Source organism: Corvus moneduloides, chromosome 4 (assembly GCF_009650955.1).
Source record: "Corvus moneduloides isolate bCorMon1 chromosome 4, bCorMon1.pri, whole genome shotgun sequence".
Lineage (NCBI taxonomy): Eukaryota > Metazoa > Chordata > Aves > Passeriformes > Corvidae > Corvus > Corvus moneduloides.
This window is the reverse complement of record NC_045479.1, coordinates 44560189-44584705: the sequence shown is the minus strand read 5'-3', so window position 1 is coordinate 44584705 and position 24517 is coordinate 44560189. Positions and strand designations below refer to the sequence as shown.

Genomic DNA, 24517 nt, shown 5'->3' with positions numbered 1-24517 from the left:
ACGGATGCTGGGAGAAGGACAAGAAGAAAACAGCTTCAAATGCTGCAAAATTATTTTGGCTGTGTATCAACAGGAGTGAAACTGGGGGCCTCGTGGACTCCCCACCAGACAATTTCAAGTTCATGATGGAAAATATTTGTCACCAGTGTCTGGATGTGTTCAAACCTGCCTTACTGCTGGGGGCTGCACCAGACTAGTGACTGACAGCATGTTTCTGATGCTCAGTGCCAGATTCTTTGTCAAAGGCCCTGTGACTCAGAGCCCCTGGTGTCAGCCCAGATCCATGCCATTTAAAGACTTGGTGCCTGCGCCAGAATTTTGTCACCACTGGGCTAAACAATCTCTTTTACCCTCTTCCTGACCTATATGGTTACAGTTGCTATGAAACCCTTACCCATGCAAGCAATTTTTCCACTGGCTCCATGGACTGTCTCTGCTTCGCACTACCAGGAACATTAAAAGAGTTTTATTTCTTCAATAAAATTGAATACAGTCATGCTTGAGCTGGGGTGAGGACTAGTTAGCCCAACTTTTTCATTTCAGATGACTTTTGAAAAACTTGGCTAGAGTTTACCCAACTGCAGTTCTTTAAGCGGATCTTTTGCTATTATCCATCTGACAAAGAGATGGCAGCAGGGTGGTGCTGTTGCATTTTACTCTTCATTTACTTTTTTTCCCTTAATTTGTTTTTCAGGAGTAACAAAACTGAGCTTCTAAAGCTTTGGTGCTTTACCAAAAGTACACATGGAAATATTTGCATCTGGTGCAAAGTTAAAAAAAAAAATAGCTATGCATTTTCCAACATACATGGATTTCCTGTGAATTTTACACACAATATTCCCCTCGGTTTTTAAGGTATCTGCAAATCTCAGCTCTGTAATCTGTGAAATCGAACATTCAGGTATTGAAGGCTGAATGAAGCCTACAAAATCTTCATGTTCCATAAATACTGGGAGAAATCTTTATGCTGGAAGCAGGAGGTAGATCCTCTACCTGTATTTTTACTAGCATCAAGTTAAAGAAACCCAACATTTTGTTAAAGCCTGGTTTTGAAGTGCTCTTCTTTTTTTAACTTTGATGTTTTTGGATTATATTTTCATTCATTAAATGTGAAAATGGGAAGTATGTAACCAAGGTAACAATGATGTCCCTGGAGAGTATCTGAGTGCACAAATCTCATGTCACCATTCTAAGCCAATCTGTACCTTGTCTGTAACAATCCCTGCCCTCTTCCCATTATTTATGAAAAAAGATCTCACCAGCCAGGACCACATTTTGGGGAGGACCTGCAAGGAAAGGGGGCAGAAGAATATTACACAGTACAGGTATGTAAAGATGTTACTGCAGCTGTGTGCCGGTCACATCAAAACCATGACGTGTCTGCAAATGAGTCATCTTGGAGTGAACACTCCTGGCTAGGAGCGACTAACTCACTCTCTCCCTGTAACCTCATGGAGTGTGAAACCTGACAAGGGGTCACAGCAGTAAGTAAGGCACATTCTTAGATGGTCAGAGGCAGATTGGATGTGTCACAGGGCAGCACACCAGCTTTCTAACTTAGGACAAAAAAGAACACATCTTGCTATGCATCATTACCCCCCACTGGGTATCCTCCCATCATATTGCCTTTTTTCTCTGGTTCTGCTCTGTGAGTCTTTCTTAATCTGAGTGAGAAAAATGCACAGTGTCAGATGGTGCAGATAATGATAATACTAGTGAGGTGTTATCCACACAGCAGAGCAGGAGCTTCTGTTCTGACAGTTTCACTCATGCCTTTGCAGACCACTTCTGTCTTTAAGCAACCTATGAGAGAAGGCCTTTGCCAAGCAGAGCTCTTTCAAAACTCCGCAATTAAATTTCTCAACTCATTTTTTGCTGCAAGTGCTTGCACTTAGATTTGCTGTAATGCCCAGCCCTGCTGTGACTCTAACCCACAGCTGACTGACAACAGATAACCATGTTAGGAAGCAACAAGCTTATCTGACAAATGGCTTTTCTTCCAGTTTCTTGTTTGTACACTTTAAACATCCTGGGTCCTGTGAGTCATTTTGGTATCAACAACAGGCTAGAGAGTGAGATTGCTTATAGGATTTTTACTGCTTTCTACAGGAAAAAAACCTCAAATGTTCTCTTGTTCTTCTTATCTTTCTCTTTCCCCCATTTTGCTCCCCCATATTGCTCCCCCATTTCTTCAATCCATTTTTACAGTATTACTTCCATTTCTTCCCACTGTACAACCTCAGTCCAGTTCCTGTCTGGGTACTCATCCAGATGTCTTGCAGTTTTAGGAGCCATTTACTTGCCCCTGGAACCAACACACGTGAGCAGATGAATATATTGCTGAGCACTCAAATCCCTTTTTATGAGCACTTCTGCCCCCGCAGCATTCCTGCATAGTGACAATTCTGCATTCTCTGTGCTGCAAAATTCTCCTAGGTTGTGTCTGGAGGCGAAGATGGAGATGAGGACAACCTCTTTCCTGTGAAATAGCCAACAACGAGTTGAATACATTACTAGAGCTCTAGCGATCGGCTTTTTATTCAGTCCTTGAGCATTCCTCCTTCAATTTCCATTACCTTTTCCAAATAATTCTACCATTACTTGTTGCTTTGGAGCTTTTTTGTGGATGTGGGCTTCACATTTTCAGCAGTGCTAAGCGACGGTGAGTCCTTCAATGCTTGGGCGCATATTTTGACACATTTTTCAAAGACCCAGCCCTTTAAGGAGCAAGGCGCTCCCGTTGCCCGCGGCGCCGCGGCTGGGGCGGGCGCGGGGCAGGGCCGTGCCCGGCGGGGCGGGGGCGGCCCCTCCTGCCGGGAAGGTGTCGGTGGCCGCCCGCCGCCCGCCCCCCGCCGCCGCTCCGCCCCCGGGGCTGGCAGGGGAGCGGGCGCGGGGCAGCGCAACTTCGGCAAGATGAATGTGGAGAACCAAGATGTGCTGCTGGATCTGGAGGGGGAGGAGGAGGAGGAGGAAGATGATGATAATGATGACGGAGAGATCGGTGAGTAGGTGGCTGGCTCGGAGAGGGTCCCGCCCGGACAGTGGGCTCACCCCCGGGGCGGCTGTGGCTCGGCGGGGGCTGCAGCCAGGGGAAGCCCCTGGTGGGGCCGGTGCCACGCCCGGGCTGTGGCCGGCCGGGACCGGGAGCGACAGGCAGACAGGGAGCCCGCACCGCCGCTCGCCTCCTTCCGCTAAAACTACCGATGGTTTTCCCGTGGAAAATACGGGATGTCTCTGTCCGTGCTGGCGGGTGTGTGCCAGGTGTGGCTGCCTCATGGAGCGCCGTGGCGATGGTCCTGCTGCCGTAGCATCGGCTAGGCGCAGTGGGAGAGAAGCAGCGAAAACTTTGCCTGTTCCTTTCCCTCTGACGGGAAGGAAACGCGTGAGAGGGGGCAGAAGCAGCACTTTGCAGTAAGTGCGACGCTGGAGACCTTCGGTGTCGCAGTGATCTCCCAGCACAGGCACAACCCGTGCCCGCTGCCTTGGTCCTTAGGAAAATGCAAACATGCGATCGCCTCCGCATGCCCCGGCGCTCCCAGCATCCCTTCTCTCCTCATGCTGCCTGACTGGCGTGCCTTAGCTTGACAGCGGAGCTGAACCGGAGAGTAATCACAGAACGGCTTGGGATGGAGGGACCTTGAAGATCATCCAGTTCCAGCACACCTGGCACGGGCAGGAACACCTTCGAGCAGACCAGGTTGCTCATAGCTCCATCCAACCTGGCCTTAAACACAACCAGGGATGAAGCACCCACAACTTCTCTGGGCAGCCTCTTCCATCCTCACAGTAAAGAATTTTTTCCTAATATTTAATCTAAACCTACTCTCTTTCAGTGACACGACTCCCTCCCCGCCAGAATGAGCAAACCAACAAAACAAAGTAAAATGTAAGGGGAAAACTGGCAAAGCAAAGAAAGATAGTAATCTTGCTGGGGTGGGGGGAAAAAGGCCTGTTGTGTCTGCCAGAAAAGCAGACAGTAACATGGACAAAGAATTTTAAATTCAAAGTGTTAGTCTTGTTCCAATGCCAGTAGCCCAGGACAATGACGTTGTATTTACTGTGGGAATGAATTCTATTAAAGTATTTCCAGAAAACAGCCTGAAAAGGGTTGTTTCTCAGCTGGTTCAGACTGAAGGGATCTGTTCATTTCATTGAGGAGACACAGATTTACTTCTGTTCAGAAGCTGTTTTTCAGCTGTAGTAGCCAAGATATTCTAAAGTCTTTTATTTCTAGTTAACTTGTTAAAATAAATCTAACGAATAAGTAATGCAGGCAAAAATCAGTTAGACAAGCAAATAGAAGCTGGATCTGTATATATAAATTTTATAAATAAAAAAGGTTTCTGCTCATTATTGTTCAAAAGGTTGTGAATGTGTTAACTGAAAAGAACATAATTTTGATTTTTTTTTAGTGTTGAGTCTGAATTTCTGCATTTGTAAAAAATTCTAGTGGCATTAACTTTCTCTAATACTCTAACTGCCTCCAAATACTAATCTTTAATAATGGTAAATACAGCCTGCCACATTTATTCAGTTAGCTCACTCCAAAAGTGTATAAAGTTTGAGCCTCACCCCATGTCTGTGGAAAGCAGGGAATGTCTTTCCTCCAACATTATTAGCCTTTGTTTCAGATGGGAGTATCCCTTGACTTACAGTAATAGTCCAAAGACAAATTCAATTTTCCATATGAAGTGAGGCAAAGGTATTGTTTGACTCCACTCCCTGAATTTAAAGGGTGGATCAGCACTGCAGTGTTAATCAACAGCTGTCTTTTCCATTCTTCACCCCAGAGAAAAACTGAATTGTTTCCTACTCATAACTCTTTATCCAGCTTGGGGATAGTTCAGCTTTCAGAGCCAGCAAGTCATGAGCTTCATATACTGGATACAGCAGTTTGGAACAACTCATCCTATGTGGCAAAATTGCCTAAAAATTGTGCACTGATGATTTCATGAGTTGTTATGCAAAGCCTGTTACGCAGTGCCTGGCTTTGTCATATTTGCTACTCTTGCAAAATGCATGTGTAACTGTCTTAAGGTTTTTATGTTACCTATAATTACAGGTATAATTTACAAGTCTGACAAACTTGTAAATCATCCATTTACCTCCAGTTTTTTTGTACCACTTGCATCTGCATTTTTCGCAAGGACATCATCCCTGGTTCAGGAAGTAAGCAGGATTTCTGAACTCTTTCCAGTTCTATTCAGGATCAATCCAAAGTGTTTGTAGCTCATCAGAAAAGCATTATTATGGAATATTGAAGTTGTAGTCATGGCACATAAAGGGAGGGATCTGTCTCATTCTGGCACACAGTTGGTTTTGGTTATCCACGCTGATGACTAGCAAACCACTCATGTCAGAAGCATTATTAGGCAGGCGTCCAGAGAAAGAGCTGTACTCAAAAGTCCTAGTCCTCAGGGAGGTACCAGAGCTGCTTTGCCTGTTCTACAGAGCTTTGAAATGAATTGTTCGGGTCAGAATTATGTTTGGGGAAGAAAGCCTTGTCCTAAGGTTAGACTTCTTGATAAGTTGAAATGTTTTCTTTCTGATACTTAGACAAGATGGGAAACTTTTTCATTTGGAGTCAGGCTGTTTTCAAGAGGATTGTTACATCAGTGGCATCCTTTTTTTTTCCATAAATCATGAAGTTTTTCTTTTCCTGGTGCAAACATAACACCATATTGAAATTGGTTTGCTTGTGTTTGAGGATTTACAGAATATTTACTTTCCAGAAAAATTAACTTATGCAGACAATATCCAGAGGCATCCATCCTGACTAAATATCCCACAAGAAATACTTTTGTCTTCATAGGAGTATGTTAGCAACTTGCTTACTCTTTGTGGTCTTGGTTTTACTCAAATGTCCTAGTATATCCTAGTTGTTCTTTGAGCCTTGAGTGTACACCTTCCCACCTTTTGACCCTGCTGCAATAATGACCAGACCATGCTTTATAGATGACCAAGAAAAGAATGTTCACATGTCAGACTTTCTCTTCTCACGCAATGTAGATATGCTGAGGAGGATTCAGGGAGAATTCCAGCTCTTCTTTCTGAAAAGACTTTCATGCTGTTGTTCAGGACACATTGTTAGCATCTACAATAAAATGTACAACAGTACTGGTTTATTCAAGCAACATTAATTGTGGAGTCACAGCCTAAAATAACCAGTGTTGTTCAGCCCACTGTACGACTGGAACTCTGCCCTAAGGGGTAATGTTGTAATCCAAATTGTGTAGACTAGCCATAGCTATTCTTCACCTCATTACTTTTGCTCACTGTTCTGTTCTCTGCTTGTTTCCTCATGGAATGTACTGCATTTAGTCATGCTGCCTGCCTAGAGTTTTTATTTTTTCCTATTCAATAGCTTCAATAACTTGATGCTTCTTGTATCACCCTACAAATATTACTGATATCATATACTGTACTCCAATATGAAAATATACCATACTAACAGTGTCCTCCAAATTATTCCAGTTTGCCTTCATGATGCATGAAATGGGGAATTCTCTACAAAAGTCTTCTAATGGCAATGGAAAGCCTGAACAGTTGAATTCTTTTTTTGAGAAGTGTGGCTTTGTCCTGCAATTTATGAAATACAATCCCCACCTCTGGAAAGGGGCAGTAAGTGCAGGGGCCAGATCTCATAATTTTTTAACATGCAAGTCTTTATAAGCAGATTTTTTCAAAAAAAGTAGTTCTGTTTCTGAAAGGACACTTTCTTCCTTTTCAGTCTACCTACAGTAGTGAGTAAAACTGCTCCAGTCTTCTCTTTTTGCACCTGGATTTCTTCTCTTTAGCTTCTCAGACTTGCAATCAGCCTAAAAATGATTGGGGCACGTTGCGATTTCCCACTCTCCTGAAAATGGCAATGAGCTGTCTGATGAGCTGAGAATCAAGAATTTCTGCTGCCTGTGTTCTGTTTGTGACACCGTTCTCGTTCAGGTACATCTCGTGTGTGTATGTTCCTGCAGGAACAAGCAGGAATGCAGATGCAGGGTCTCATTTATTCTGAGTTACTATTGGGGCAGTGAGAGACTCTTCCTGGTGAGCTAGGACTTGCACAGGTCCAGAAAACACTGGTCTGTTACACTGGTCAATATCTAAACTACTTCTCATGCCTTCATGTCCTTTCTCTTATATCTGTTACACTGATGGTTTACCTACATTTCTTCGTCTCTTCATACTTCAGTAATTTTACCTCCTGAATTTCTGCCACTTCACTTTCGCAGAATCCTGGCCACAGATGAGTGCACAATCCAAGCCACACAGTGACATCAATGAAGTATGGTTCCATTTGAAAGTACACTGCTGGTACCACTCACTTTTTAATGCTAATTTAATGATTTTTCTGCAAAACTCCTAAAACCAAAGGGTAAGGATATAAATATTTAATTACAATATAATTACCAGTTTGCAGCAATTTATAATTCATAAATTCTGGAGGAGAGCAGAGAATCGGGCAAGAATTTGGGACACTTACAACCCTCACAAATGTACCTGATTTTAATCTATTTTTAAAGGTTTTTACCATACCTGAATTCCCAGTTCTCCATGAAAAACTTCCTGTTTTGAAACTTCCTATCAAAGTGAAAGCATACTTTGTTCCTGTATTTTTAATTTAGCGGTACTGAACATATGAGTGAATTTTACAGGTAAGTCTGCAAAGTGTAGGAGGACTTATCTGCCACTGTATCAGCTTGTGCCATTTGCACAACTTTAATAGTAATAGTTTTGTTTCTTTTCCTGGTTATTAAGTAATAAATTTTATGGTGGATATTTATCACAAGTCACTCCCTGAAATTTTTACTCTATTTAAACAAGCCAGAAGTTCCTTTAAGAGGAAAAATACTCTACACTTTTATACTCAACAACTTAAGATTTTTTAAAATGACTTTTCAAGCATTATCATTTGTAAAAAAGAAAACTCGTTAAAATCAATATGTAGGAAAAAGCCAGAGTTTTGTTACTTGGTATAGAACTCCAATGGGTCTGTAGTGTTACAGTTACTGAAAGTAATGCAATCAAAAGCTCACAAAAAGCTGTCTTAATATCAGTTGATTTCTGCTTTATGCAGTATATCAAAGTGCAGATAGAGAGCTTGAATTTTTGAAGAGACCAGAGATGTGGAAGATGTACACATGCTATAACAGATGTTGCGCTTCCACACAAAAGGACCTTTCAAGAGTAATTAGAGAAGCATTATTAATAAGATCTGTTACTATATACCTGGGAAATTCTCAAAATCATAGAATGGGTAAGATTGGAAGGGACTACAGTTAGCCATTGATCCAACCTCCCTGCTCAAGTAGTGTCATCCTAGAACACGTTGCACAGGACCGCACCCAGACAGTTCTTGAATATCTCCAGTGAGGGAAACTCCACAACCTCTCAGAGTAATCTGTTTCAGTGCATGGTCACCTGCACAGTAAAGAAGTTCTTCCTCATGTTCAGGTGGAACTCCCTGTGCATCAGTTTCTGCCCATTGCCTCTTGTCCCATTGCTTGGAACCACCAAGAAGAGCCTGGCTTCATCCTTCTGACACCTTCCCTTCAGATACTCGTAGACATTGGTGAGGTCCTTTTTCAGTCATCTCTTCTTGAGGCTGAGCAGGCCCAGGTCCCTCAATCTGTCTTTGTAGGAGAGATGGTCCATTCCCCTGATTGTCTTTGTCACCCTCTGTGGGACCCACTCCAGGAGCTCCACGTCTCTCTTGTGCTGAGGAGCCCAGACCTGGGCACAGCATTCCAGATGTGGCCTCACCGGGGCTGAGGGGCAGGACCACCTCCCTTGACCTCTTGGCAATGTTCTTACTAATTGCACTCCAAGACACCATTGGCCTCCTTGGACACAAGGTCACACTGCTGGCTCATGGACAGCTTGCTGTCCTACCAGGACCCCCAGGTCCTTCTCCACAGAGCTGCTTCCCAGCAGGTCAGCCCTGAGCCTCTGCTGGTGCAGGGGTTATTCTTCCCCATGTGCAGGACCTTGCATTTGCCTTTGCTGAATTTCAGACAGTTTTTCTTTGTCCATCTGTCCAACCTGTTGAGATCCTTCTGCAGGGCTGCACAGCACTCTGGGGTGTCAGCCACTCCTCCCAGCTTAGTGTTGTCCATAAAGTTATCATCTTTATGTCATTCAATAAAGTTGTTGTCATTCAAATCACCTCATCCTAGTGTTTCCTCGTACCTGCCAATTCCTAGGAAATGATGGGTTGCATGCTGTGCACTTAAAGTCTAGTTTGCCACTAGGCATGTGGCAAACCCCAAGCGGAATCCGATACTAAAATGGGTGGTTTCTGCTGTGATTAAAAAGAAAGAAACAAACAGAAGTGTGCTTTTGTTTTACATGGCATGAATTAAATAGTCTGGTACCCCCTTAAAAAGTCAAATAAAGTAGCATTAGCCTAAGTTTGGGATTAACTGGGGTAGCCAAGAAAAGGGGTTACTGATTGCTGCGCTTTTTACATAATGCACAAATAATAAAACTAAATATCATGTGCTTGACATGAGAAAACCTTTAGAAAAGGTGCTTCAGGCCTTTAGCATATGGAACTGCTGTAGTTACGTGTTTAACAAAATTATACACTTAACAGAGTGTGAATATCAAGGAGGTCAGCACTGACGTAGGTGCCATGGGTTGGTTTGTGTGCTGTTCTTATATTGAAGAAACAAAGGTGAGGAGAAAAATATTATGCAAGTGCTGAGCTCTGTATCCTGATGAATAGAAAAAATCAGATTGTTTTTAGTGGACTGTCAGTAGTGCTACAGTTCATATTTTTGGCATGGTTCTTTCTAACAGTCTGAAATATTGCTGTAGAGAATATATATTATTAAACTGATATTTGATATATATTTTTAATATGAAATTTAAGAATTATTCACTAGGGGATGGGCCTAATATCACTTGCAATTTTTAGAGGTTTTCAATTCAAACTCAGGCTGAGTGTGAGTATAGGTGGAACAGTCTTACCTCTGAAGAGGGTGTGTTCATCTGCTGCACTGGCTGTGAGAAGAGACCACTCGGACACTGCTACCATCTGGTGTTATGGTTCAAGTCTGATGGATCTGGAAGTTGAAATGAAAACTGGAGGCTGTAATGTCTCAAACATGTGAGGCAGTACAAATTGGTTTGGCTACCAAAAGAATATTCCCACCCACAACCACCTCACAGCAGCAGCCTAAGTCTTCTTGGCATTCTGGCCTTATCTTTCACTGGGGAGTCTCAGTGTCAGTGTGGTATTCTATGCAAAGCTGCAGAGAAGGACACTGTACACTTTGTCTTCTTATTGCTGGTGTCTGTGCTAAATGAAAGCTGGCAGTCATACACACTGTCACCAAATAGACTGTGTATGGTAGTCAGTCCAAGAATGCAAATATCTGAGCATAGATCTTTTGTCTTTTCCACCCCTCACAATTTACTCACGCATCCTACGTCTCTGAAGGCTTTGTGACAGAAGTGTCTTGATTGCATCCCAAGGGAGTATACAGACATCTGAAATTTATTTTTGCTTGATTCAATGGAATTATTCTCTTCTTACCTACCCCATTCTCAAGCATTTGGTAACAGCAGTAGACATAGGGATAGTTCCCTGCATGGACTTGAGAAGTGAGCTCCTGAAGCATCCTTCATGAGAGCCAGATTCAAATTGGAAAATTAATAAAATATATTAAAATGCAAACTGAACTTTAAGAAGTGTAGTTACAAGTCTGCTGGACCATAAACATTCTTTTAATTGTTTTTGTGACTCATGGTGGAAACAGCAGCTTAGTTTCAAAATACTGTATAAAGGTCCTTCAGTTTAGTTTTTACATTAAATAATTTCCATCTAAACCACTATTCATCAATATTATTTAGACACAACTGAAAATTAAAGTTTTGTAAGAACTGCCACCAACAGCAGATTTTGCTTTGCTTTTACTGTTTCCCTTCCTTTCATTTTTTTGTAGATGGATTTCCTCTGGCCCCATTAATCTGGTTAGTCAGGTTCTCCAGCATTTTTTAGATATGATTTATCATGGGACATTAAATATTTGCATAGGAGACTGCTTACAGTACAGTAATCAGAATGAGCTGCACAGCAGTGTTCTGCTGCAGGAAACAGCTACTACCTCTTTTGTGTTCAGTGTTGTTTGAGACCAGCTGATGCAGCAGGCTAAACATCTGGAAAACTTGAGTGCCCATGGTGTGTGTCTGTCCTGTAGGCTTCTAGCATGGGTGGAGGAAGATCACAGAATCACAGAATGGTTTAGGTTGGAAGGACCTTTAAGGCTCATCTAGTCCAAGCCCCCTGTCATGAGCCCCATTTTCAACTAGAACAGGTTGCTCAGGGCCCCATGCAGTCTGACCTTTAATGTTTCTACAGATGGAGCATCGACCACCTCTCTGGGCAACCTGTTCCAGTGTGTCACCAACCTCGTTTTTAAAAACTTGTTCCTTTTATGTTGCCTGAGTCTACTGTCTTTAGCCTAAAACCATCACCCCTCTCTAAAGGAGCTACTAAAAAACCTGTCCCCATCTTTCTTATAGGCCCCCAGTTAGTACCAAAATGACACAATAAGGTTTCCCCAGAGCCTTCTCTTCAGACTGAAAGATCTTAGTTCTTTTTCCACGGTTGCAGCAGAGACCTGTGACCTGTCCCTCAACCATTACTATTTTGGGAATTTACAGTCAGATAAGGAATCTTCACTGTCTAGGAAGAGTGGGAGCAAGAAGAGCTTGTGCTGAGATGCCCTGCACCTCGTGGTGGTGTGGTGATGGTAATGGGCTTGTGTCAAGAGAAGGGGATGAGATTAGTGACTTTTCAGTGGGTGAAATATTGTGGATTCCTTCCTTCCTTTGTGGGAGGAATAGTAACTAAAAAATGTCATCTGGATTGCAGATCAGGCTGGAAAGTATGAGAAGTGATTATAAAATACTGGTGGTATAGCAACCCTGCTAAAGATGCTGGGAACTGGTATTAGTAATCCAAGGGTATGCTAACACAGTGGAGGAGTTAAGAGCCATGACCAAACAGGCTGTGAAGAAGCTGTGGTCTGTTACTGTCATGCGAGAAAGCCTGAGATAAGCACCAGACTTGAGTTTAGATCGGTGGAGAGACTCATGTAGCACAAACCTGGGTCTTCACTGAAGGCTCTCATAAAATAAGAAGTGTTGAAGAAATGAAAAGTTAAGGAAATGGAAGTGAAGGCAAAACATGTTGAGTTCTGTGTACAGTCTAAGAAAGAAAGTAATTAAAAGTGAAAGAGGATGAACTCTTGACAGTATTCACAAAGGGAGGGCTGGCCAGTGCAGCTGTTAAGAAGCAGTTGTTTACTGTGAGGGTGGTCAGGCACTGGAACAAGTTCCCCAGAGAGGCTGTGGATGCCACATCCCTGGGAGTGTACAAGATCAGGCTGGATGGAACTTTGAGCAACCTGTCTAGTGGAAGATGTCCCTGTCCATGGCAGGGGGGTTGGGAACTAGATGATCTTTAAGGTACCTTCCAACCCAGGCCATTCTATGATTCTGTGATTCTCTGAGTCTATTCGCCTATCTGGTCAGGAACTCATTAAGCAGTGGCATAAAGATACTTCCAGTTGAGTTAATCAGGAAAATAAACTACAGAAGGGACTAACATAATATAGCTATGGGTGCAGTGAATTGAAATAATTCATCTGTGGCATTTTCATGCATACTTTTAATATATAGTAAAAATTACAATGTGTTCATTGGTAATTTATCCAGCAGGAAAAAAAAAATACTATCTTTATACCATTAGTTATTTGCAAAAAAAAAATTCCACTGCTGTAGGTTTGGCACTGCTGTTAGAGATAATAAGAAGGCTGAGATGATAATCCAGAGGGCTCTAGCAGTGCCAGAGAGTTTTATTAGTTTGTGTGCAATATTAGTAAGATTATTGGTGTTCTTTTTCTGTGTGTTTTTTCTGTAAGTAGTCTAATGGAGTTTTTATAGGCATTAATGAACAAAGATGAGGTCAAGCAAGGCACACTTTACCCTTGTGAGCAGTCCCTTTGACTAGAGTGGGAATAGCATTATTTTTGTAAATAATGTAGATAAAGCAGAATTAGTCCCAAATGGAGGGAATATCTCTATTAAATCTTCCATCATCTCCGTATATGTTGATTTATTCTAGGAAAAATAATTAAATTCATTTAATTATTCTGCTGTCTATAAAATGCAAGAAGGAATTTTGCACTATAGCAAAATTTGATCTATAAACTGGTGGTAGTGCTTAACACACAACCCAGCAATAGTTCCTACAATACTTGGTAAAACTTAAACATGTAATAAATTAAAAAAAACATAACCTGAAGAATAGAAGAGTCAATGCTGGATTATATTTTTTGACTTGTTCTTTGCCAATGACCAAGTGAGGAGAGAAAAAGCTTCAAGGGCAATGCAGTCCAGACAAGTAGAGCTCCAGATGTTTTTGTAAGTTTATTGGAGTTTGCAAGAAAAGCAAAGTTCTTTTATCACAGAGTCACAGAATGAGCTGATTTGGAAGGGATCCACAAGGATTATTGAGTCCAGCTCTTAGCCCTGCACAGGACAGCCCCAAGAATCACACCATGAGCCTGAGAGCATTGTTGAAATGGACTCTGTCAGGCTGGTGCTGCGACCACTTCCCTGGAGAGGCTATTCCAGTGCCCAGACACCCTCTGGGTGAAGAATCTTTTTATAATACCCAGCCTAATCCTCCCCGATACAGGTTCAAGCCATTTCCTTGGGTCCTGCCCCTGGTCACCACAGTAAAATCTGAAGAGTCCTTCAATTACTAAAACTACAAAGTATTTCCTGATTAGGAAACAAAAGTACAGTTTGTTTCTAAACTCTGGGTCCAACACCAAGAATGCTTGCAGGCAGGAGTCTTTGCACCTACACACAAGTTAAAAAATGCCTCTAGGTTTTAACTTTAAACTTAATATTTTCACTATTCTTAAAGTAATTAAAAGTATCTTTTTGGGACCCTCCTGTAAACACACTGTATAACAGCTGAGTATAGGAAATACTTTAAAGCAAACATGCTGAGAATCTCATTACAGAAATTCAAATGTATCTCCTTTGAGACATGTAAATTTAATAGCAGTGGGTAGAATTTTATAAATATATCTCAAGATTTCTAATTAGATAGCTCATTGATCCATAGGCACTGAAGTCTGACCAAACAGCTATCTGCAATTATGATTGGGTTAATCATGTCAGCTCCCAATGAAAAGGCTCCATAGCTGCTGCCTGGAGACTTGGCATTGGTGAGGAACACCAAGGGATCAGCTTGGCTGCTGAAAAACCTGTGTTTGGAGCTTGGGGCAGCTGCTGTGCATGGGCTGCCCTCCTGTAAAACACACGGAAGGCAGGGTGTGCTCGTTCCCTCTGTAAAGGAGTAGTAATTTTGACAGTATGCTTGAGGTTGATCTTGGCAAATCTGTCTCATGACAAAAGCAGAAGTGGCTTGTCTTCTTTATATTTCCTGCCTAAGGACAGCTGATTTGTGTTAGTTGATCTGGGACAAAAAAACAAACAAACAAAAATAAATCACATTATTTTAAGCAATGAAGAAAACACCTGATTCAAGAAGGCCCTCAGGGACCTTCAACACTGGCAGTGGTATAAAAGCAGCTTATCAGACTTTCGACCAAAGTCTACAGTCCCCTCCAAGGCGTTCTGTCGCAGTCCTACAGCAAGTCAGCCTTCAGAGTATATGCATGTTTATCAGGCCAGGTTCTGGGCGTGTGTGAGACCTAGGCAGGGGAGGGAGAGTGTTCACACAAAAATAATAAACAGCTTGTGCCGCTTCTTGGTTTCATCCTTTCTACTTCTTAAAATATCAGCAATACTGTCTTTTAACAGAGGTGATTTAGATCAGATCTCACTAACTCCTCTGAAATTACTCAGGGAAAGAAAACATAAAACCAATGGTATTTTATGGAGTTTGGGCTCAAGCTTCTGATTGCTATTACATTGCCACCATTTCACATACTTGTCTCAGGCTGTGGTAGGAATACTGATTTTTACAGGATTACCTGCAGCCTGCTCCTATAGTTCTCACACAACAGCATAAACTTCTGAGGTAGCAGGCTGCTGCTCCTTTCTATGTTCCAGTCCATGTAGGGAAGGATTACAAGCCAAACATGAGAACACAAACATGAGAATGATCCTCTTGAGATTAGTGGATCCAGCAGCATCCATGAATTTATTTAAGTATGTAAATGTTGCAATCTTAGTCCCCAGAGGCTGGGGGTACTAGCTGTTCAGTAGGTGTTTTCCAGTGTGGGGTTTTTTTCTCAGTTGTTTACTTTCCAGAGTTATTCATGATGAAAGCATAAATAATAATACTCCATTTATCAGCTGTGGTTTGGTGTATCCTTGTCTTTATTTTTGTTGCCTCGGAATGGAGGAGAGTTTAATTAAATGCATTGGGGATAGATGTTTATCCTGTGCTCTAAGATCAAATGTGTCCATCAGAAGAGCTTCTGCATCTCTCACTGTGTGCAGTTCACTGAACAAACCCATTAACCATTTGTCTCATTAGGATGTTCCTTAGGAACACCTTGCATGCAAAAATAAACATCAGAGAAATCCTGTTTGCTTTCATGATGAGTCTTCCAGTTCTTTTCCATATCAGTCACTATTTTCGCCTTTTTCTTGTGTCATCTTTAGGGCCAGTCATTCTCTTGGTGTTCAGAACGCCAAGTTTAAGTCCATATGAACAGATCTGGCTCGTGCAGAAGAGAAATGTCACTCACAAGTGGCATAGGATGCTCTTCGGGTCCAGACTGCACAGCCAAAGTGCCAAGCTGGAGCAAGCAGGGATAGAGGAGTCATTCAGTGATTTCATGTTTCTGTATTGCTCCAGTTTGCAGATACTAAACTAAATGAAAATCTGGAGGTAAAATCCTCTAGTGTGTGTTCAGAGATCAGACTGGATGACCTTGCTGGTACCTTCTAGTCTTACACTCTAGGAGCTGGATCCACACATTTCAAAAGGTCATTTTTCTTACCTTTGATGCAAACATTGGAATCTGCAGTAAAGCTCCTGTGGTCTCCTCTTCAAAAACAGAACAAATCTCAGCATACTGTTATCAAGGAATAATGACTAACCTCCTAACAGCCCATCACACTGCATTTTTCCTACTGTTATAATGAGATGCGTAAGCATTCTTATCTCAGCTTAAATGAATAACAACTCTCTAAAGGCTGCTGGTTGGGTTTTGGTTTTATTTCATTGGAAAACTGATATTTTATATTTTCTCACTTCCACAGTTTTGAAGAAATGGATTAGAAACTCGGTGAGAATGAACTTGTGAAGAGGGCTGTCGCTGGGTCTCTCAGCACTGGTTGTACTCTCCTGGAGATCTATAATGTTGTACAAAATGAGCAAACCCTGTGGTTGTTCCTGTGTTACTGCCATCTGGTATGTTCATAACATCGTAAAACAGTTTAGCAGGATTCTTTATAGACACCAAAGAAAAATGTCTTTCCATGCTTTCCAGAACAAAGCTTTCATTTCTTCTTCTGGGGGCTTCTTTTAAGATTTCTTGGAATTACACTGAGGTATAGGTGAGATAGCAGGAAAACAAGGGTTTGGCTTTTTCCTCCTTATTATTCTTGCTGCTTGGTTTTCTTATAGCTGAATGGTATCTAAGATTCAATGCTAGTCATTTTTCATCAGCATCGTTAGAATATAGTCCTGAGTTCTGTTAGCTCCCTCCTGAGATACACTATCAAAATACCAATTTCCCATATTTTTATTCCCTGTGCCAAGCAAAAGGAAACTTGTACTTTTAGATTCATGGGTATTCTTTCCTGATAAGTTCTTAGAGAGAATTTACTCAATCTGGGATGGCTAATCTTCTATGAAGGGGCAACAATTGCTAGAGAAATCTAGAAATGGCACTTTATGCCAGACTGTCATGTGCTCACTTTGCTGGGTCTAAAGCTGCCCTGCTGTTCTTACTCTGAAAGACCTGTTCACAATGGTGGTCGGTGACCATTCTGAAATCTGAAGTATGACTCTACCCAGGGAATAATCCTTCTGTATAGGTTTCTTATAAGCACAAATCTTAAGGTAGATACCTGCTACTTTATTAAAATTGCTGCACGTCAAGCAATCAAAAAGCTCTCTCTGTCTCATGGGCAGGACTGTTCGTACATTTTCTCAGATATCTTTGGCATCTGCCTCAGAGCTTGTAGTACTGTGTAATACATCTGAGAATATTTCTAATGTGCCACCTCATGGAAAGGAGGTGATTAAAAACTTGCTCCTCACTCATCCCAGAGCTAAGAAGTATAAGAAGCAGTTGCAGGCTCAAAAGCATTTAAGATGATCTAAAAAAATATATACTGCTTCTGTCTGATCATATTGTGGGAGCTTCCCTGCCTCTGTGCCCACATCTTACACTTCGGAACACCGAATGGTGGTTTTGACCCAAGGCACCACTGGATTCTCTCAGGGCCAGGAGGCTGGGCTAGGTGGACCACTGACCTTGTGTAAAGCTAGTGAACAGGCTTAGTGTTCACTCACTGGTGAAAAGGCACAGTAAGAACCTGCACGGAAGGCAAGCTGTTGGCCACTGACTCCCCTGTAACATAAAGTTGGGGACTGGAAGCAGGCATTCTGCCCAAGGACGAAAGCCAGGAACCTAGCAGTGCTAAGCCCTGCAGCTGAATGACCACAAGGCAGTAGTGCGTTTCACTCCCCATCTGACAGAAAAGACAAGTCACCAGCTGGGCTTACAAGCCAGATGACAGAGCACCCATCCCAGCAAGAGGCTGATTGCAGCCAGAGGCGTGGCTTGATGGTGGCATTACCTTGGAAAGCTAACAGCGTTGTGAACCCTGCCTAAATTCAAGGCTTGGTCTGGTAAATGTGCAGTGCCTGATCTCTGCATTCACAGTCACTTAAAGGTGGGGGCTCTTTACCAGTAACTGAATGACCAGAACCTTCAGCATGTCATTCTCTCTCCAGAGGAATCTACTTTATTTTTTCCCATCACCACAGTCTTGTTAGAGGACTGTAATGGGTGTTGCAATCTTACATCCTTCCACTTCCATGTTCTCAAAGTCCAGGGAAAGATTTTTGTGTTCTCTCTGGAGTTTGTTTTTAGTGCCTTCATGTTTTCCAAATGTATTTGTGTATAAATTTGTTGAGTTTGTATTTTCTTATGTATTTATTTTTTAACTTTAGTTGAAGAATGGACTTTTCAATGCCAGGCAGAGGAAGTGTATTCTTATTTTCTATCAGCCTGCCCACATGACTCTTACTAGAAAGCTGCGTGCACACGTGCATCCTTCTTGTTAAATGCCTCTTTTCCCAGAAAGTGGTTTAGAAACCTCTGTGTCTTCAAAGCCACGGCTGTCTGGCATGAAGCTGTCAGACCTTGCCCAGCTATAGTTGCTGGGCATCATGAGTTGAATTTTCAGCAGAAGCCAGGATTTGTATTCACAGTGATTGTAATAAGCTAAAACAACCACACTGGTTGGTTGTGGTTTTTTCCATCATGGTACTGAATTTACACTAATTATGTTATTCTGAACTGACCTTTAAAACTTAATAAATTTGATCCATGAGAAAAAATGTCCACAGTTACTATGATTACTTTTCTTGCAGTGCATTTTGAGATTACTCTGCAGCAGCACAGAGTGCTGCTACATATGGACCACTAATCAAATTTCCTGATTAGGTGAAATTCTAGACTTTCAGCAAAGTTTCCTCATGCCAATTGCAGTAATAATTGTTACATCATTTCTGCTCGAGGGAATCACTCAAATGCTTCAGATATAATTTCATTTCTAAACTGACTATATAATTAAATAATACAGTATAGCCAGCAGTAATCTTTCTCCATATTTAAATGCAAATTTTACCGGTTAGCAGCAGGAGCCATAGAATCCCTAACTGGTTGCAGCTAATAATATATTATGACTAAAAAATGTTAACATTAAGGTTGCAAAGTAGAGCACTTAGAAGTTAGGCAGTGTCAGCATTAGTATTGCCCAGGCAACTTCCATTTTCCTGCCATTTGTTTAAATGCAAGTTTCAGTTTTTATGTACACAATCATTGTTCTTTTTTTGCTCCTAAGTCCACTGCCTCCTTCAGTAAACTGGTAGGAATTCCAGATTTCTTTTTATCTTCCTCATTAAGAGCATGGCTCCAAATCCTGTTTAACTCAAATTATCCAAGCATTGCACAGAACATTTTCATTCCTTTTGTCCTGTGTTTCTATGGTGTTTTTACCGCATTTGAACACTATATCCAACAGGGATGTGAGTGTCATGTTGCCTAAGTCCTGTTTTTAAGGAGACATGCATTTTTAGGAACCCAGGCCCTTTTCATAGGAATGCAGGCTGCTGAAGTGATTACTAAGATGTGGGGAAGGTAAAATGCTTCTGCAAGGGTTGTACAAACACAAGATGCTGAACAGGGAGATCTAGATTGCACTGGCAGGCATCCCTAGAATGCATCTTCTGCAGGGCCAGAAGAAAATAATTCATTTTCAACCACTTTTGTACAGTGAGGTCTTAATCCCATTCTGGGTTTATTGCTGATAAACTCCCTGCTTTTCTTTCAAAGTTGTCTAAAAATGCTCACCAATGACAAAAGCTTTGGGACACATTTTTCAGAAATAAGAGCATTTCCCAATTTTGCTATTACAAATACCACACCATACTTCATCATAGAATCATCGTAGAACAGTTTGGGTTGGAAGGAACCTTAAAGTTCATCTTGTTCCAACCCTTCTGGCATGGGCAGGGACATCTTCCACTGGACCAGGTTGCTCAGAGTTCCATCCAGCTTGCTCTCGAATGCAACCAGGGATGGGACATCCACAACTTCTCTGGGGAACCTGTTCCAGTGCCTCACCACCTTCACAGTAGAGGATTTTTTCTAATATGTATTCTAAACATATTCCTTTTCAGTGTGAAGCCATTCCCCCTTGTCTTGTCACTACATGCTCTTATAAACCGTCTCTCTTAGTGACAAATGCCCAGCTGTGCTGTAGAAGTGCTGAGCTCCCTGGCAGTAGCAACCTGGGCAGTTAGCTTGAAAACTGTGCTGGGAAAAGCTGGGCCAAACCTTGTTCGAGCAGCTTGCTCAGTGCCATGTGTATTAGATCCTGAAGCTGGGACACTGGCCACTTCTCCAAGACTGTATGCAAATTCTTTGACAAATAGATAATCTTTCTTCCTTTCAATCTCTCCACCTATATGCTATCTGTATTTGCAAAAATAAGTTAAAACTCTAGACAGACAAGTTTTACTTAGTCAAACCTGGAGTCATCATCATTGCAGCCCCATCCTGTATACAAAAGAAGGTAGCGTCCTGAAGAAAAAGAATAACAGTTTAGGGTTTATACTGAAAAATTATTTCCTTTGCCTGAAAATCTGGCGGTGTCTCTTGTGCTAGATCAAGTGGTATTGTGTACCTTTTACCTTTTTTGTAGTCACAAAAAATTCTGAAACAGAAAAACCAGGATCCAGTCCTTTCCTTTGTGTCTTTCAAATGAGGATCTGCAATGACAAACTGTGTTGAACCAGGACTATTTCAGTGTTCATGAGTTTGAGTTTGAAGTCTTATTGATCTGCTTACTGGCCACATTTGTCTATAAATTTCTCTTTTTCAAAAGAACCTTGAAAGCCAGTTTCTGTAAGAGCTGTATTAACCAAAGAGGAGTGATTGCAATTACTGATTTAATTTACGGGTTGTAATAGGTAGTAACCTGAATTTTTATTTTCAAGGCTTTCTAAGAGAAATAAGTTTTTCTTGTTGATTGGTAAAGCAGCTAAGAGACTAAACCCCCCATGTTCTACTGCATAATGACATTTCTGAGGGCACCACAGGGGCTATACCCAGTCTGGACCCTGGCAACCCCAAGGGAATTACCCACAGTGTCTGACAGCAAGGCAGGAAACGCCTGTTAGCCAGCAGTTACAAAGTCATTATTTCAGTTTGCACTTCTGGAACTGAATGTTTTGGTTACTCCCAAATCCTGTTTTAGGGCTCTACATGTCTTCTTTAGTTCCATAGATACACATTAATTTCAACAAGTATATAGCTCAATGCACACTTACTTTGATTTTTAATTTGTTGTTGAACAATTTCTTTCTAATCTACTAGATAATTCCTATTTACTCTGAACTTGTATATAGATGCATCTTGTTGGAAAGTAGAGTTAATAAACCATAGAGGAAAACATGTTTATTAGTTGTCTTAAACATGCTGTATACTTTAAAAAAAAAGTCATTTATGAAACATTTTGCTTTTCAAATAATTTATTAAGCAAGGGACACATTAACTAAAGTAAAGAAATTGATGTATCGATTAATGAAATTGATTGATTCATTCTGGTCACTGAGGGACATGCTGTGTTTAATATAATTAGGCATAAAAACTCTCAATCTGCTTGGACACTTTTGAGTACATCAGCAAGAATTTATCTGTAACTTTATATACATAGTATGTTCTGCAAATCTGTCCTAAAGCCCTTTGGGTTCTTAAAATTAGTGTATCTCATCTTTTTCCACCTGGATTTTATTTGCTGCTACAGGAAAAAAATGCAGCCTGTTCTTTTTGATCCCTTTTGAAGACTGAAACAGATTATTCCAAGTAAAGAAATTTTTCTCTCAGAACTTTCTAACAAAGCTAAAAATCAAAGTTGTCTGTAAGCTTGTGCTGGATTCGGTGACCCAGCTGATCCCTTATGTCTTATGTTCTTAATGTGATGGAGGTCATTATTTTTCTTAACTCTAGAAACTAAGAACTTGCATTTTTGACAGCAGGAATGACAATGTTTTAATTATTGTTAAAAATGAAAGAAATTAAATATATATGCATGTATGTATGCCTCAGTTTGTAGGAGTCGGACAGAATCAATCATGAAGTAGGCTCATTTGACAGTCAGCACTACAGTAGTTTTCTACCTGAATCCATAAATAATTAAGCCAAAGCAGCCCTTAATTGAAAAATTTAAGAAGGCTTGTTTGTTGCATCATTTTAATATATTTAAGTTACTTACTAGATTATAAAAAGACATGTGTGGAGAAGAGAAAATTATTCAAGCCCATACTCCAACCTGAAATTAATGCCTGAAAAGATTATCAGTCTGAAGCCTGCTGACTTAATCACTTTATTCCATTGCTTTATACTTTGACAAAGCAAGCCATGTGTTTACCATGCACACAATCAGTTTACAAGCAAAAAGCATACCAAATATTGTTTAAAATTATAGCAGGTAGACATTCTTAAACCAAAGGTTGTTTGTCTTTAAATTGCCTATTGACAGATGAGAGCCAAAATTTTCTTTCTGACAGCCATTTCAGCTGAAGGTGGGTAAACTGTTTAGCTTGAGAAAAAGCATTTCAAATGTTCTAATTAGCAACTGAATTTCTGCAGTGATTTACAGTCAGCTGGAGTTGGATGTGGATACTAGATGAAGCCAGGTTGGCTCTGGCATGGACTACAACAGTGAGAAACAGGAGCCAACTTTGGCTTTTCAGCAGATTACTTTGAAATCACAGAATTGTGACTAAAACATCATTAGCCCAGCGTTTTGTTTTTGAAACTGAGGTTGGGGCTAATCCAGGTGTCACTGAAATATTTTAGGATTTTTGCCACAGGTTTTGGGCAATTGGCCCACTTTGAGTTCTGAGCACATAAGAACCCTTTGACAATTACTGAGCCTCCCAAACATTCCAATTCAGTGTCTCTTAAATATTTAGGTATTGCTATCAGCAGAATCATTTCCACAAAGTCAAATTTCTTGTTTTTATAACTGCCTGCTATTTGCTTTATTATTTTTGGTGAACTACCCTGACTCAGATTTGCAATGCCCTCTATTATATTCCCAACTGAATGTTTTCTTGTTTAGGGTTGGCCGTGAAAGTGCATTTATTTTTGAAAGTCACTCCACATGTTCCCATCCTTTGTTTGCACAGCTGTAAAAGAAGATAACTTAATGGAAATAGTCTTTCAAACAAGAAAGAATCATCTTCCAAGACAGCCATTTCATTTCCTTTGTGCTCCAGCAGCATCTACAGCTTCATTATTAGGTTTCCTTGGGCCTCTGAAATGAAAATCAATGTTTTTCTTATTATGTGGCATAGATTAGGTTTTGGGGTTGATGATATCTGCAGATCTACACTGTGTGAGCACACAAGGTATGTAATTTATTGACAGCTGGAAAGCCATTTTGGCATTACTACATTTTAACATTACTAATTGTCACCATTTTTCTCACGTGCTGTAAGACTGCAGGTGACCCTAAGAAGAGAACAAGACTTTCACATGGAAGGCAGCTGTGTAGATCTCTCATTAACTATAAATAATAAGTTATAAAGCATAGTTTGATATAAAAATAATTCAATTTCACTTCTAATACATAATTTTTCTGAAAGTGAAGAATGTCGGGTTTAGTAGCATGTATTCTTCAAATGAGGTCTACAGGTATGAAATAAAACTGATTTAAACACATTCTAATCACAGAACTTAACAGAATGAATGCTACTAAATGAAACCAATAGTATTTTGGTGGAATGAGGTGAAACCATTGATAATTTGTATTTATCATGTCTTCTCTCATATGTACATGGAGAAAAGACCATAGCCCAGAGCACAACTAGTCAGGAAAAATTATCACGTGGACAAAGACCACAGTCTTTGGATCTTGTTTATCCCCGCAGATGGGAACAATCTCACTCCAGCCAGTTCTTTGAGTCTCTTTTGATTTTCATTAGAACACACAGAATTTACTAATCACTTTTCCCTTTTTTAATGTGGTGACAGTGCTGTCAAACGTATCAAGAAATGTGTCAATTCAGATAAAAATTGCATGTAAATATTTCCTGATATTTTCCAGTCAGTGAGGTATTTTGTTATACTAATTTTCTTTGCAATCTGAGGCCTAAACAACCTGAGTGTGTCTTGTTGTGTACATAATGTTCACACAATGTGCAGTGCACGTTGTTGCCTCAGGCATGGCTATGTGAGGGCAGGGCTGTGAGTGAAGCTTGAATGGGGGTTTGAAACATCATCTCCTCAGTGTTCTCCTTCAGTAAGTGCCTGCTGCCCATTCCTGCCCTGCTTTCCTCCTGCACTGCTGTGGGCAGCACTGTGCATGCAGCCAGGTACTGCAGACCAGTTGCTGTGCCCCAGCTCTGCGGTCTGGCTTTGCAACATCTCATTTTCTGTAACCATCCTGTAAACTGCCCTCTTTGGGGAGGAAGAACTCCATGATGCAGGCAAGTCCCACTGAGGGGCTGAGCAGATGTTCTTGAGCACATCAATTTTGTACTTAGGAGAGCACAGTGTTCTCTTAACTTATTTTTCTCCCTTTAAGAAGAGGATTTGGGGCTTAGACTGTTTAAAAGTTCTGTGAAAGACAGTCAGCACTCTCACAAAACACTTTGAGGAAAGTGAGAGGTGATGTGATCTCCATAGCAAAGCTGCGAGGCCTGGGCATTCCAGATGTCACTTCCTGGCTTTGCATTCTTGGTTGCTCATGAGATGCCATGTTCAGTGCC

General features: G+C 41.1%; 1 protein-coding gene across 5 annotated transcripts in view; it reads left to right on the top strand.

Annotated features, from left to right (window-relative positions):
• Positions 1 to 2848: 2848 nt before the first annotated feature.
• The window catches only part of ANO6 (anoctamin 6), a 70791-nt gene continuing 49122 nt past the window's right edge, over positions 2849 to 24517 (top strand). For 4 of the 5 annotated variants that reach the window (XM_032105921.1, XM_032105920.1, XM_032105919.1 and 1 more), the window contains exon 1: positions 2849 to 3001. In XM_032105921.1, coding sequence (XP_031961812.1) covers positions 2914 to 3001 — 88 coding nt within the window. In that variant the 5' untranslated portion in view covers positions 2849 to 2913. The remainder of the gene's footprint in view (positions 3002 to 24517) is intronic. The other variant, XM_032105922.1, reaches the window with a different exon arrangement.